Source organism: Salvelinus alpinus, chromosome 1 (genome assembly GCF_045679555.1).
Source record: "Salvelinus alpinus chromosome 1, SLU_Salpinus.1, whole genome shotgun sequence".
Classification (NCBI taxonomy): Eukaryota; Metazoa; Chordata; class Actinopteri; order Salmoniformes; family Salmonidae; genus Salvelinus; species Salvelinus alpinus.
Window position 1 is genome coordinate 94316686 of NC_092086.1, and position 15624 is coordinate 94332309.

Here is a 15624-nt window from a genome sequence, read left to right on the forward strand (position 1 = left end):
TATCACTCGGTTAGGAGAACTGGTTCTGATATGGACTGTAAGCACTAAAGTCCCTTGATACATTTCCAAGAGAACTTGTATTATAACATGGTTTGACATTGTTTTAAATGTTGGTAATTAAATCACACAAGCTCAAATATGGAGTCTCTTATGCAGTGGCTTTTGCTATGGTTTACCATGTTGAGACTGTTGTTGAACAAAAGATCCATTCCCAACCATCACTGCTCACCTGCCTGCACTGCTCCCACGTAGACTGTTCCTGTCCTGGGAGTTCTCAGGTTAGTGCCATGGCTCTCCTCAGAGTGGATGGGAACAGGCAGTCCTGCTCCAAGGGTGCCTGACCTGTGTGGGCTACAGCATACAGAAACACTCACTGGGAAAGTAGGTCTGCAGTATAACTTTATACTCTACAGAAGGCTGCCACATTTAAAATTAAAGCTGGCCTACTTAACCACTATGGAGCTGGACATGCTTTTACATGCAGAAAACTTGCATGATTTTAAAGATTTTTTTTCCTCCCAATCTGCTGACACTATTTGCCTCTTAAACACCTCCCTGTGGGAAGGCGGGAAAGTTTTTACAGATGTGAAGGAAATGTCTTAACACGTGTGAGGTACAGCTAGCATCGCTTTTGCTAAGATAGTCTGCCATAGGCGTAATTATTAAAAGTAATGTATTGCCGCTTTGTCTGACTGTTACTACCGAGTTCCTCCAAAGGTGTGATAATTTATCTAGGTGTTGAAAGAGACAAGTAATTAACCTGTGAATAGACAACGTATCCCTTCGAGGGATAGTTTAATTAAGTAGTCGAGAACTTCTCATAAAGAAATATACAAAATGTATTTCCCTTTTGTATTGTACACCTTGAAAGTACTTTCCTTTTGATAACAATGTTGTGCCCTTTATTCTTTCATTTGTCTGCTTAACTGCCTTGAGTGCCCCTCTTCATCCTTGAATAATTCAAAATCCTTTTACCAATTAATGTTTATTTAATACATTCTTGAAATTAATTATTTTAATAATGGAGGTAGACTTTGTATCTAGAAATATACTTAAAAATATAAATGCGATGATTTTACTGAGTTACAGTTCATATAAGGAAATCAGTCAATTGAAATAAATTCATTAGGCCCTAATCTATGGATTTCACATGACTGGGCAGGGATGCAGCCATTGGTGGACCTTGGAGGGCATAGGCCCACCCACTAGGGAGCCAGGCACAGCCAATCAGGAGTTTTCCCCCATAAAAGGGCTTCATCACAGACAGAAATACTCCTCAGAAATACCCCCCATGTGGTCTGTGTTTGTGAGGCCGTTTGTACGTATTGCCAAATCCTCTAAAATGACGTTGGAGAGGGCTTATAGTAGAGAAATTAACATTCAATTCTCTAGCAACAGCTCTGGTGGACATTCCTGCAGTCAGCATGCCAATTGCACGCTCCCTTAACTTGAGATCTGTGGCTTTGTGTTGTGTGGCAAAACTGCACATTTTAACGTGGTAATTTATTGTCCCCAGCACAAGGTGCACCTATGTAATGAGCATGGTGTTTAATCAGCTTCTTGATATGCCACACCTATCAAGGTCGATGGATTATCTTGGCAAAGGAGAAATGGGATGTAAACAAATTTGTGCACAACATTTGAAAGAAATATGCTTTTTGTGCGTATGGAACATTTATTTTTTCAGCTCATGAAACATGGGACCAACACTACATGTTGCGTTTATATTTTTGTTCAGTGTATATATATTTGGGGAATGTATGTCCATGTTTTCTGTTATGATTGTGTTTTTATTTTTAGGTGAAAAAAGGTATTTAATAGAAAATGCCTTGACTGTGGATCCAAACTGTGCTCATTAAAGTCTAAAGCCATCATAAGATAAAGTCTCAAAATATTTGGAACTTTAAAGATGCACTGACATTTTTTAAAGTTTTTTTTTTAAGAGGTCTCAAATGCTGCCGTCTCTTTAAATATTCCTGCTGTAATTCCTGGAGCATGCATTTGGCTATGAAAAAGACATAAAGCTTGTGGGTCTTCAACACAAAAAATCACATGGCAAAACTTCCCCAGACCTTGAATTATAGACCAGCATCATCTTGGATGTTACACCTGAGCCGGAGGCACAGAGGGCTCAATAAGGATTTGTCTGGGTAGAGGAGCAACACCATGTTTCTCAGCCTAGGTTCACAGACTCTTCACTGAGTTATATGCCTCTAAACATTTCTTCATCCATTTGTATTTTATTTTATACATAGAGCTGTAAGCAGAGAATGCTTTCACTAGTCCTGTGGATGGTATGGGTCTCCTCGGTCTGCTTTCTACAATGCAGGTAAGATACATAATTGTCTTGCCTTTTGGCTTAGTAAGTAATTCTTGTTTTATTATAGCCTGTGGTTGTTTGAGTAAAACTAAAAGGAGACTAAGAAAAATGAAAATGTTTCAATGTGCATTTGTGTAAACTGAAGAAATAGAGATCTGCTACTTTTGAAGTGAGAGAAGTTGTTCCATGGGGAATGTACAATGTTCTCCAAATTATATGAAAATCGCAGAGAAATAAAATCAGTTTTTTCACCTTGAAAGGTTCATAAGTTCTACAAGATATTATGTTTTTTAAATGTGCCTAAAAATAATACATGTATAATAGATATTAAATTGATTTTGATGAGCTAATCATGTTTTACATTACATTTTGTACAAATAATTACCAATAACTGTAGGATATTTATTTGGACTGTATACTAAAAGGTTTATGACATAGTTATTCCTCCAAATTTTGCAGACTTTTACCCTGTATTAAATATTTATTCATACAACAACTCTACATTTACCGTAACAATTTTATACGATTCTGCTGTTAGTCTAATGCATTGGGACTAGACCGTAGACGTCCTACACTTAACAAAGTAGGATCATCTATGAAAGAAAACCGCTGATAGAGGGAGCAAGGTGATTTGGAATGTTGGGAAAGACACAGTGGAGAGATGATTTTGTCCAGGGATTAGATATACGCAGTCTACATAAAGGAGAAAGCTACATGACCTGTGTGTTTACTAAAATCAATATAAATGATCACATGAATATTCAAATTTTATTACAAAAATAGTCACTACTTTACTGCTTGTGGCTGATTACAAAGAAATAGTAATTACAAAAAGCATATATCGTCCCTACCATTCTTATTCCCGCCTTATATTTTCAGAAATTTGTTTTTGCAGAAAATCACTTGGTGAGCAGAGTATGTAACTCTTCACCTTTATAAATCAAATCCTTTCTATCACATCTCTTTATCATGCCCGTCTGAAACAGTAGTTGCCCATCAGTTCCAGATAATACCACTCCTGACATTCCTCTCACAGTTTGCTCCTCTTCCTCCCCTCTGGCAGGCCTGGGTCCTGTAAGGAGATGAAGCTACCTAGCAGGGTAGGGAAGGCCCCTTCCCCATCTGACTTTCTGGATAAACTCATGGGAAGGACATCTGGGTATGACGCCCGCATTAGACCCAACTTCAAAGGTATAATGCAATACACTGTAGATTATACAACAATACATATACAGTTATACACATTATGATACAGTACAGTAAAGCCTAAACAGGTGGCTGTAGTACAGTAGCTTTAAAGAATATATTTAAGATACAATTGGATATAAATCTGAAAGATTTCCACTTTCATATTATAATTATGATTTATTTTGATACTTAAAGCCGGAATTACTCAGAGCATTAGTTTTTGGTTAGAAAAGTGTAATTTTGCGTGTATGATAACCCACAGACCTTAGGCTCTATTAAATCCGCGTCACAGAAGTTCAGCCTTACAGTGTGATTGAAATGTAAAGCCAATATTCCCGCTTTAGCGGAGACTGCATTCACAGTATATGCTGCATATGTCAGCTCAATCGGAAATTACCATTTTTTTTTATCTCGGGATCAGAATGAATCAGTCAGTTCAGTCTGTTTCTCCACAGCCAGCGAAGCCAGCAGATTCCCTCTGACATAGTTCCTCTTTATTTCTCAAGGGTCAAATCTCATCATATATATTTTATACTTGCTGCACATCACTGAAATATGCCAGTGAATGCAATGCAAAGTAACTCCCTGCTGATTGTCTATAAATACACTAATTTAATTTAAGTAGAATCAATAAATTATACCCTCTTAGGAAATTAGATTATGAAATATTTATGATGTCAGTAGTTGAGAGATGCAATATACTAATGGGAGCATATTGGAAACGACAACCATTTTATCCTGTCTGTTTGTGATTACTCATTCAATTACTCACTCACATTCAATTCTCTGGCAACAACTCTGGTGGACATTCCAACAGTCAGCATGCCAATTGCACAATCCCTTAAAACTTGATCTGTGGCATTGGGTTATGTGACAAAACTGCAAAAAATATATATATATATATTTTTTTTTTCACCAGGTAAGCTAGTTGAGAACAAGTTTATGCATAGACTTATAGATGACCTGGGGCCAGTGGGTCTGGCCACGAATATGTAGCGAGGGCCAGCCGACTAGAGCATACAGGTCGCAGTGGTGGGTGGTATAAGGGGCTTTGGTGACAAAACGGATGGCACTGTGATAGACTGCATCCAGTTTGCTGAGTAGAGTATTGGAAGCTATTTTGCCGAAGTCGAGGATCGGAAGGATAGTCAGTTTTACGAGGGTATGTTTGGCGGCGTGAGTGAAGGAGGCTTTGTTGCGAAATAGGAAGCCGATTCTAGATTTAATTTTGGACTGGAGATGTTTAATATGAGTCTGGAAGGAGAGTTTACAGTCTAGCCAGACACCTAGGTATTTGTAGTTGTCCACATATTCTAAGTCAGAACCGTCCAGAGTAGTGATGTTGGTCGGGCGGCCAGCGAACGGTTGAAAAGCATGCATTTGGTTTTACTAGCATTTAAGAGCAGTTGGAGGCCACAGAAGGAGTGTTGTATGGTATTGAAGCTCGTTTGGAGGATAGTTAACACAATGTCCAAAGAAGTGCCAGATGTATACAGAATGGTGTCGTCTGCGTAGAGATGGATCAGGGAATCATCAGCAGCAAGAGCGACATCATTGATATATACAAAGAAGAGAATCAGCCCGAGAATTGAACCCTGTGGTACCCCCATAGAGACTGCCAGAGGTCCGGACAACAGGCCCTCCGATTTGACACACTGAACTCTGTCTGAGAAGTAGTTGGTGAACCAGGCGAGGCAGTCATTTGAGAAAACCAAGGCTGTTGAGTCTGCGGATAAGAATACGGTGATTGACAGAGTCGAAAGCCTTGACCAGGTCAATGAAGACAGCAGCACAGTACTGTCTTTTATCGATGGCGGTCATGATTTCTTTTAGTACCTTGAGCGTGGCTGAGGTGCACTCGTGACCAGCTTGAAAACCGGATTGCACAGCGGAGAAGGTACGGTGGGATTCGAAATGGTCAGTGATCTGTTTATTAATTTGGCTTTCGAAGACTTTAGAAAGGCAGGGCAGGATGGATATAGGTCTATAACAGTTTGGGTCTTGAGTGTCACCCCCTTTTGAAGAGGGGGATGACCGCGGCAGCTTTCCAATCTTTAAGGATCTCGGACGATATGAAAGAGAGGTTGAACAGATTGGTAATAGGGGTTGCAACAATGGAGGAGGATAATTTTAGAAAGAGAAGGTCCAGATTGTCTAGCCCAGCTGATTTGTACGGGTCCAGGTTTTGCAGCTCTTTCAGAACATCTTCTATCTGGATTTGGGTGAAGGAGAAGCTGGGGAGGCTTGGGCAAGTAACTGCGGGGGGTGCAGAGCTGTTTGCCGGTGTTGGGGTAGCCAGGAGGAAAGCATGGCCAGCCATAGAGAAATGCTTATTGAAATTCTGGATTATCGTGGATTTATCGGTGGTGACAGTGTTACCTAGCCTCAGTGCAGTGGGCAGCTGGGAGGAGGAGCTCTTATTCTCCATGGACTTTTTGGAGTTAGAGCTACAGGATGCAAATTTCTGTTTGAAAAAGCTAGCCTTTGCTTTCCTGACTGACTCCGTGTATTGGTTCCTGACTTCCCTGAAAAGTTGCATATCACGGGGACTATTCGATGCTAGTGCAGTCCGCCACAGGTGGCCTTTTATTGTCCCCGGGTTCTTGATATGCCACACCTGTCATGTGGATGGGTTATCTTGGCAAATGAGAAATGCTCACTAACAGGGATGTAAACAAATTTGTGCACAAAATTTGAGAGAAATAAGCTTTTTGTGCTTATGGAAAATGTCTGAGATCTTTTATTTCAGCTCATGAAACATGGGGCCGACACCTTACATGTTGCGTTTACAATGTTTGTTCAGTATATACAGTAAAATAGTTCTTATTCCATTGTGCGCTGGAATACAATATTATACCATCATTAAATAGACCTGACAATGTTTTCAGATCCGTTTTTATTTGCCACAGATATTTTCCTTGAAATATGAATACATTTGTATGAATATGTACTGTATGACTAATGCATTTTACAGTACAGGCTAAGCAATGAAAAAATGGTCTGTTTCAGAAAATAGTATAGTGAAACACATGGAAATTATAATGCAGTATATATGAGTAGCTGTGTTTCTCATGGACTATTTTTCAGGTCCTCCTGTGAATGTCACCATCAACCTGTTCATCAACAGCTTTGGGTCCATCACAGAAACCACTATGGTGAGGGCTTTTTATCCTCATCCACCTTTCCTCCAAACAGCGGCTGTTCGCTCACTTTAATAGACTGTCTCTTTTCTACTATAACTACCATAGGACTATCGGCTCAATGTGTTTCTACGGCAACAATGGAATGACCCACGACTAGCCTATAAGGAGTACCCTGACGACTCTGGACCCTTCCATGTTGGACTCCATCTGGAAACCTGACCTTTTCTTTGCCAATGAAAAAGGGGCAAACTTTCACGAAGTCACCACAGACAACAAACTGCTGCGGATATTTCAAAATGGGAATGTCCTCTACAGTATCAGGTGGCCGATGTCTCTAAAACAGTGTCTCCTCATAATGATATATAAGAGTATTTATAACATGTGATCAGTAACAATAATGATCAACACTCAATTTGAAGCCACAAGTAAGATTAGTGTACAAAGCTCCCCATACCTGTCTTCTAGTCACCCTCTCACTATGTGCTTCTGGTTCTGTGAGTCAGGTTAACTCTGATCCTGTCCTGCCCTATGGATCTGATGAACTTCCCTATGGACATTCAGACATGCTCTATGCAGCTGGAAAGCTGTGAGTTTTACCTCTTTTTTTATGCATTCTTTGCACTTGGCTAGTTTCACTTCCTGGTGCCTCTTTTTCCCCATTCTCTACACTTGACTAGACAGGCTTTTGATGTTGACAACTTTATATATAAACTTGCCTCTCCCTCTGTAGCAGGCTAGATCATGAATAAAAGAAACCCGTGTTCTCCCTTCTCCTCTGTGCTCTAGTTGGCTACACCATGAATGACCTGTGTTTCCAGTGGCTTTCAGTTGTTTACCTGCATGTTGAGGTTCTAACACTTATTCATCTGTTTGTAGGTATCTTATGTGAAGGCCATTGATATCTGGATGGCTGTGTGTCTTCTTTTTGTGTTCGCTGCACTGCTGGAGTATGCAGCAGTAAACTTTGTCTCACGACAGCACAAAGAGTTCTTCAGACTGAGGAAAAAGATCAAAGAACAACAGCGGCAGAGAACTGTGAGTACAAGACCCTGTGCAGCCCACTCCCTCAGGCTGCTGTCACCTGCTATTCCCTCTAGGCCCTGTTATGCAGCAGCAACACAGTTCAGCTGGCTGTCGTATCATGCTGGGAGATCCACAGACCTGTTCTGAATTTGTCATTTTCTTCCTTCTTCTTGCCATAATTGCTTGGCTTTCCGTTTCACTTCGGACCTCAAAATAAACAAGTAACCCAAAAGAGTGATCAAAAAAAGAATTATCTGGAATTATTGAACTGACTTGAGGTAGTAGTTTGTCTGTAGCTCCACAGTTAGCCTTCCACTATATTATGAAAATGTCCAATACTTTTCCCTGACACCTCCATCTAGATCAGTTCCAGGGACCAGGTAGCCTACTGTTTTACCTAAGTCTCATCTTATTTTGAGACCTTTACACATTCAGTTGGTATTTCTCAGACTCTGTTAACATACTTGAATGTCATCAGTAATGTGTCACAGCATGTTGTTTAGATTGAATCACAGTATTCCCGTATGCCTGCTAAACCTCCATGTTGCTCTGGCTCTATCAGCAGGGAAGTGGAAGTGGTGAGAGCAGCAAAGTCAAAGGTAACAGCGTGCCAGGCAACAACACCTGCCAGGGGACCTTGTCTGGCCCTCAGCAGTGCAGTGTCTGTGCCAGGGTAAAAACGCCTATTTTTCTCACATTGACTGGAGTCTAGTTTAATGGGGATATTCCACTGTTTGTTAACTTAGAAAATCAAAATGGTAGATTTCAGTGATACGGTTGTCATCGCTATCTGTTTAATCTCTCTCGTGAAATGTATTCATCACAAAATCCAAGTCCTTTGCCACATTATAATACTGTATGTGGAGAAAATGTTGCAGGTTGAGGGTGACAGACATATTTGACCCTTTTCCTTTTGCTCTTTCCTAGGAGCAGGCACTGGCAGAGCAGAGTCAGGCCTATTTTCTCCATAGTTATGGAGTAGCAGAAGATGCACCACCAGAGATGGATGCCCCAATCTTTCAGGCCTTACCTCCTGGGTTTCCACTGTATGACATCCGCAGGCCATTTGTAGATCGGGCAAAAAGGATTGACACTATATCCAGGGCTGTGTTCCCTCTGAGTTTCCTTTGCTTCAATGTTTTCTATTGGCTCACCTACAAAGTGCTACGGAATGAAGCCATCTGAGCTACTCTGTGACAAACCAACATCTGAGGACTGAATTATAGCACTAGAAACCAATACCGAGTTGAATCTTCCACAGAACACTTTGAGACAATGCTAAAATCCATCAGCTGTGCCAATGGATAAATAACTGACTGCATGTCCAGTTCCATTCATTTTTTTATGAAAGTAAGCAAACTTGATGTCTCTTCGAAGTGTCATCCGTAAGTTTTTTTTTACAATTCCAATGGAACGCACTAATGGCATATAGGCCCTCTTGCACTATGGATACTTTTAATGTCACCCCCATGGAGGGCACAAGTCCAGATATTGAAGCAGGACTGCATGGAAAAATATATATTTTTTGGTATTTCAGAATTATTTATTTTGTACTCTTGTGGATTGCCACATTAGCAAATCATAAACCCCTACAAATATATTGATTTCAACATATGGTACACTTTATGTAATTGTACATTATTGGTACAGAAGTGAATGCTGGACATATTGAATTGTCTAGTTAGGCAATGTCCTTGATTATCATACTGTGTCAAGTATTGACTTTGTCATCCTCAATTAAACAAATCAAAAAGGTGAGATCAAAGCTGGGACAGAGAGACTGAAAAACAGCTTCTATCTCAAGGCCATCAGACTGATAAACAGCCAACATACTGACTCAAATCTCTAGCCCCTTTAATAATAAAAAATTGGATGTAATGTGTCACTATCTTTTTTGCCTTTCTGTGACATCGGGTGGTGTAAGTGTCCTGGAGGGCAGGTAGTTTCCCTCCGGTGATGCGTTGTGCAGACCTCACTACCCTCTGGAGAGCCTTACGGTTGTGGGCGGAGCAGTTGCCGTACCAGGCGATGATACAGCCCGACAGGATGCTCTCGATTGTGCATCTGTAAAAGTTTGTGAGTGTTTTTGGTGACAAGCCAAATTTCTTCAGCCGCCTGAGGTTGAAGAGGCGCTGTTGTGCCTTCACCACGCTATGTGTGGGTGGACCATTTGTTTGTCCGTGATGTGTACGCCGAGGAACTTAAAACGTTCCACCTTCTCCACTACTGTCCCGTCGATGTGCATAGGGGCGTGCTCCTGCTGTTTCCTGAAGTCCACGATCATCTCCTTTGTTTTGTTGACGTTGAGTGTGAGGTTATTTTCCGAGGGCCCTCACCTCCTCCCTGTAGGCCGTCTTGTCGTTGTCGGTAATCAAGCCTACAACTGTAGTGTCGTCTGCAAACTTGATTTGAGTTGTGGGTGAACAGGGAGTACAGGAAAGGGCTGAGAACGCACCATTGTGGGGCCCCAGTGTTGAGGATCAGCGGGGTGATGTTTCCTACCCTCACCACCTGGGGGCGGCCCATCAGGAAGTCCAGAACCCAGTTGCACAGGGCGGGGTCGAGACCCAGGGTCTCAAGCTTAATGACGAGTTTGGAGGGTACTATTGTGTTAAATGCTGAGCTGTAGTCAATGTACAGCATTCTTACATAGGTATTCCTCTTGTCCAGATGGGTTAGGGCAGTGTGATTGGGGCGGTAAGCAAATTGGAGTGGGTCTAGGGTGTCAGGTAGGGTGGAGGTGATATGATCCTTGATTAATCTCGCAAAGCACTTCATGATGACGGAAGTGAGTGCTACGGGGCGATAGTTGTTTAGCTTAGTTACCGTAGCTTTCTTGGGAACAGGAACAATTGTGGAACAGCAGACTGGGATTGATTGAATAGGTCTGTAAACTCACCAGCGAGCTGGTCTGCACATGCTCTGAGGACACGGCTAGGGATGCCGTCTGGGCCGGCAGCTTTGCGAGGGTTAACAAGTTTAAATGTTTTACTCACGTTGACTGCGGTGAAGGAGAGCCCGCAGGTTTTGGTAGCGGGCTGTGTTGGTGGCACTGTATTGTCCTCAAAGCGAGCGAAGAAGTTTAGTTTGTCTGGGAGCAAGACATCAGGGTCTGCGACAGGGCTGGTTTTCTTTTTGTAGTTCGTGATTGACTGTAGACACTGCCACGTGTCTGAGCCGTTGAATTGCGACTACTTTGTCTCTATACTGATGCTTAGCTTGTTTGATTGGCTTGGAGGGAATAGCTACACTGTTTGTTTCCGGTCGCCTTTCCCTGATTAAAAGCAGTGGTTCGCGCGAATGCTGCCACAGTTTCTGGTTTGGGAAGGTTTTAATAGTAGCAGTGGGTACAACATCACTGATGCACTTGCTAATAAACTCGCTCACCGAATACATCAATGTTGTTCGACGCTATCCCGGAACACATCCCAGTCTACGTGATCGAAGCGTGGAATCAGATTGAACAGACCTGAGCACGGGCATTTCCTGTTATAGTTTCTGTCTATAGGCTGGGAGCAACAAAATGGAGCCGTGGTCAGAATTGCATTATCATGTGTAACTGCATGTGTCAGACAATTCAAGATCACTTGTCTGACTAGATCCAATGTTTCAACGTATACTAGAGGTTTATTATAAAGTGACAACAGTACAAGTTCAGGTACAGTTAGAATACATATTTTATTGATAAAAGTGGCCCAAGAAAAGAGAAACAGTTTAAAACTGGATGACCTGGCCCTGAAAGAGTAAGAAAAAGGATAGCGATTAGGTAAAAAAATATAACATTTCACAGATTGCTGCAAATAGATTCAAATCACCATCTATAAGAAGCTAAATTGTCTTAGTGTCCATCTCATTAACACCACCATCTGCTTCGTGCCTACCTTTCACAATTAGGCACAAAGGATTGCTGGCTCTCAAAATTGAGGAGAACCAGTACTATTACCTTCCTCTTCTTGTCTCCTCCCAGTTCAAAGTGTTTGCATCGCTTGATGGGAACCATTCTCTTTTGCCGACAGTTGGGCTCCACACACTCCAGCCTCAACACAATCTTCTTTGTAGTTTTAGCCTGCAGGACAAATCACAAGGGTTCAAGCATGCAACATAAAAATATGGAAATCATTCATGTGCCGACTAGAGTAGACATGGTAACTAAAACAGAGGCAATTTGCAAACAAGTCCCATCTTTAGAAGGGAAGACTAGGGTAACAGTGCATTTGTAAAATATTTCCCCATTGTGATTCTTGCATACCTTCTTCCTGAAAATAGGCTTTGTCTGGCCACCATAACCAGATTGTTTTCGGTCGTATCTCCTTTTGCCTAAAATACATTGTTACCTGATTAATGCATGTTGAGGTAGACACCACGCATAAATGCATGTCAATGTTCAAGCAGACAGACTGGGAAGTAACGACACATGGCAGCTCTGCTTCTATCTCCTAAGTTTAAAAAGTTACAAGCATTTCGCTACAACCGCAATAACTTCTGCTAAATATGTGTATGTGACCAATACAATTTGATTTGCACGTTAAACACCGTAGCAAACTTACCCTGTGCATACAGAGAATCCTTGCCCTTCTTGTACTGGGTAACTTTGTGAGTTTGATGTTTTTTACATTTCTTGCAGTAAGTCCTGCGGGTCTTCGGTACGTTTACCTAGATACAACATAAACACTAGTAAACGACTGAACCAAAGATATAGTTAAGACTTCACTCCACTGAAGCCTGTATCACATTGCTTGCTAGCAATTTCAATAACGTTAGCTAGCGATTTTGCTAAGTACACATTGGAAGTGTTCGCTTAGCTACCGTTAGCTACGTGGCTGGCTAGCTAACACCTCTGCGAATACGTTAGCTAGGGCCGCAAACAAATGGCTTGTATGTATGTCTGTACATTAGCTAATATACATATTAGAAAAAGTTATGAATTAGAAATGCGTGGAGAATAAACATACCATGACTGCACACTCCTGGGGCAGGTGCTCAAATGAAGAAAAATGTAAGGGACCACATGTAAATGACGTACACCGGTAGTAAACCGGAAATTCGTGGGTCGGCTGGAGAGCGTTCTCTAAACCTAACCATTTCCTAACCTTAACCTCAGTCTCCTAACCAGCTACGTTAATTATCTTAACCTGTTGTGTAAATTCTCCTAACCTGCTACGAAAAAGTCACTTCGGTATAGTGGCGTGAAAATTGTGCCGTTCTGTCGATAAAGTCCATTTAACAGAAGAGAATATCCTTGCATGGAAAGTACTGATAAGTGATTTGTATGGCTGTTCCCTCTGTGTGCCTACATTGTGACAATGAAATATAACTTTTTCATATATTTAAACTATTACTGAGAGACAGAATATTGAATACTGACATGAATAACTGCATGTGGAAATGTACTTTTGTGCAAAATAATTAAACGGTTAGAGAAACATTGAATTATGAATTGATTAATTCTTGAAAATGTAAAAATATCAACATCATGAAATATTACACATTGACAAAGATGGACCTGACACCACAAAACAACACATCATATTTCCATCCAGTAGTACATTTGGCCACTGGACATCCATAATGTACACTTATTTTGTAAAACGTATTCATTATCAGCCTGTTTGTTCATTACAGTGTTTTTTTAAGCTGGATAAAACACACATGGATCTCAGTAGTGATATGTGCTTGATGATAGTGAGAGGTATCTTGAAGGCTATCCGTTAACGATAGGTGTTGTTAGGTTCACAGTCTGGTCTCTGGAATGGCAAACAAGTCAAAAAGGTGATGCAACACCTATGGGGCCAAAAAGAAAAAGAACAGACATTTAAATGTACTAAGTACACACTATTAGAGAATATCCAGAGACGGTCAAAGAAGTCTGGCATACTTTTCAGACATATTTTTCTGATGTAATAAGGATTATGCAGTGGAGATATCTCATTGATCATTATCAGAAGAATGCAGCCTTTGTGCCAGGTTATCACCCCTTTGAACTTACCGTTCTCTCTGGTCTCTAAGGGGAAGACGTTCTTCAGTTGCTCTATGACCTGTTGAAGGTGATAGGCTGTAACACCCTGCTCTGGCTCCAAGGCCGGCCCTGATTACACATAAGGGAAAAAAAGGCATGAGGGCTCCCTTTTAGACAAGCCCCTAATGGCAACATGTCTTTGATAGTTAATCCTCATATCAAACTAGCATAGTATGTTACCTGGGGGTTCTGTGTTGGAGGCTCCTGAGCTTAGCTGTCTCCCCAGCTGGTCTCTTCGTGACACAGGAGAGTACACGGATGACGGTGTTCCAGTCGATACATTGTCCTCTGAACCCTCTCTGTTCTGTTGGACTCACAAAACATATTCTAATATCACAAGGAAATAAAAGGATGCACTTTCATGTGGACAGGACTGTGCATTTGAGGCATCCCCCTATTTGCTAACCTCTGGCTGAGACTCACCTGTTGTAGAATCTCCCTGAGCCGGTGAAGCTGGGACTCTAGCTCCTTGTTGTGGTCCTCCAGGATCTGCATGCGGGTTTCCAGCCTGCCCTTATGGTGCCTCAGGTCTTTAGCCTCAGCCAGCAAGGCCTGGTCCTGGTAGTCCTCCTGGTCCACAGAGCCCTCCCTCAGGTGTGGACATGCCTGGGCCTCAGCGTGCTGCCACTTCAGACGTCGGTACTCCCCCTGGAGCACCCTGGGGGAAATTACACCTTTGTGACCCCAGGCACTCATTTGTGTTTTTATGTTTTCATCTATGCTCTTATGGCAGATCAGAGGTAAACAAATGATGATTGGATTCGATACCCTGATGGCAGAAATATTTTGATTTGTACGTGATTGGACTGACCTCACCACTCATGAAATGATAAGGACATGAGCGTTAGTGACCTCTCACCTGTTCTCGTTCTCCAGCATGGCCAGAGTCCTCTGCAGCTCATCCTGGGTCTCACAGCCTGTATAACCCAGGTAATGATGACAGGAGGCCAGGGAGTCCTGCTCCAGGCGGTCAAGATACTGATCCTCATCCCTGGCCATTAACAGAGGGAAGGACAGAATGAACTATGCGGACATGTAAGAAAGATAATGTAATGTTAATCTTGGACAGTCTCATTTTGTATCATTAAGTAAGAGCTTTTTATGATGAACTTACAAGCTCTCATTGAAGAAGGAGCAGTTCTGGTCCTCCATGTCAGCGAGTCTTGAACATAAGCAGACAGTAAAAACATACAGTACCAGTCAAAAGTTTGGACACACCTACTCATTCAAGGGTTTTTCTTTATTTGGACTATTATCTACATTGTAGAATAATAGTGAATACAACAAAACTATGAAATAACACATATGGAATCATGTAGTAACCAAACAAGTGTTAAATCAATATATAATTTTAGATTTTAGATTCTTCAAAGTAGCCACCCTTTGCCTTGATGACAGCTTTGCACACTCTTGGCATTCTCTCAACCAGATTCATGAGGTAGTCTCCTGTAATGCATTTCAATTAACAGGTGTGCCTTGTTAAAAGTTAATTTGTGGAATTTGTTTCCTTCTTATTGAGTTTGAGCCAATCAGTTGTGTTGTGACAAGGTAGGGGTGGTATACAGAAGAGAGACCTATTTGGTAAAAGACCAATTTCATATTATGGCAAGAACAGCTCAAATAGGCAAAGAGAAATGACAGTCCATCATTACTTTAAGACATGAAGGTCAGTCAATCCAGAAAATGTCAAGAACTTTGAAAGTTCTTCAAGTGCAGTCGCAAAAACCATCAAGCGATATGATGAAACTGACTCTCATGAGGACCGCCACAGGAAAGGAAGACCCAGAGTTACCTCTGCTGCAGAGGATAAGTTCATTAGAGTTAACTGCACCTCAGATTGCAGCCAAAATAAATGCTTCACAGAGTTCAAGTAGCAGACAAATCTCAACATCAACTGTTCAGAGGACACTGTGTGAATCAGGCCTTCATGCTCG

The 15624-nt window shown here is 41.6% G+C and overlaps 3 protein-coding genes across 6 annotated transcripts in view; 1 reads left to right on the top strand and 2 right to left on the bottom strand.

The window, feature by feature from the left end:
- Positions 1–136: 136 nt before the first annotated feature.
- glra4b (glycine receptor, alpha 4b) lies at positions 137–9511 on the top strand. Its single transcript, XM_071387787.1, is given in 10 exon segments — positions 137–2329; positions 3384–3511; positions 6596–6663; positions 6757–6830; positions 6832–6972; positions 7155–7237; positions 7438–7478; positions 7528–7686; positions 8237–8347; positions 8602–9511. Coding segments are annotated over 10 exon segments (1134 nt in total). The 5' UTR covers positions 137–2270; the 3' UTR covers positions 8872–9511.
- A 1822-nt stretch (positions 9512–11333) lies between these two features.
- rpl36a (ribosomal protein L36A) lies at positions 11334–12780 on the bottom strand. The gene is made up of 5 exons (XM_071334554.1): positions 12627–12780; positions 12222–12327; positions 11924–11991; positions 11618–11740; positions 11334–11409 (listed from the first exon to the last, which is right to left on the bottom strand). The coding sequence occupies exons 1-5, from the start codon at positions 12627–12629 to the stop codon at positions 11389–11391; spliced, it is 321 nt and encodes a 106-aa protein (XP_071190655.1). The 5' UTR covers positions 12630–12780; the 3' UTR covers positions 11334–11388.
- Positions 12781–12792: 12 nt separating this feature from the next.
- Positions 12793–15624, bottom strand: part of LOC139535100 (dystrophin-related protein 2-like) — a 29843-nt gene continuing 27011 nt past the window's right edge. For all 4 annotated transcript variants that reach the window (XM_071334550.1, XM_071334549.1, XM_071334553.1 and 1 more), the window contains 6 exons: positions 14805–14852; positions 14550–14681; positions 14114–14348; positions 13871–13994; positions 13661–13759; positions 12793–13455 (listed from right to left, as the gene is read on the bottom strand). In XM_071334550.1, coding sequence (XP_071190651.1) covers positions 13436–13455; positions 13661–13759; positions 13871–13994; positions 14114–14348; positions 14550–14681; positions 14805–14852 — 658 coding nt within the window. In that variant the 3' untranslated portion in view covers positions 12793–13435. The remainder of the gene's footprint in view (positions 13456–13660; positions 13760–13870; positions 13995–14113; positions 14349–14549; positions 14682–14804; positions 14853–15624) is intronic.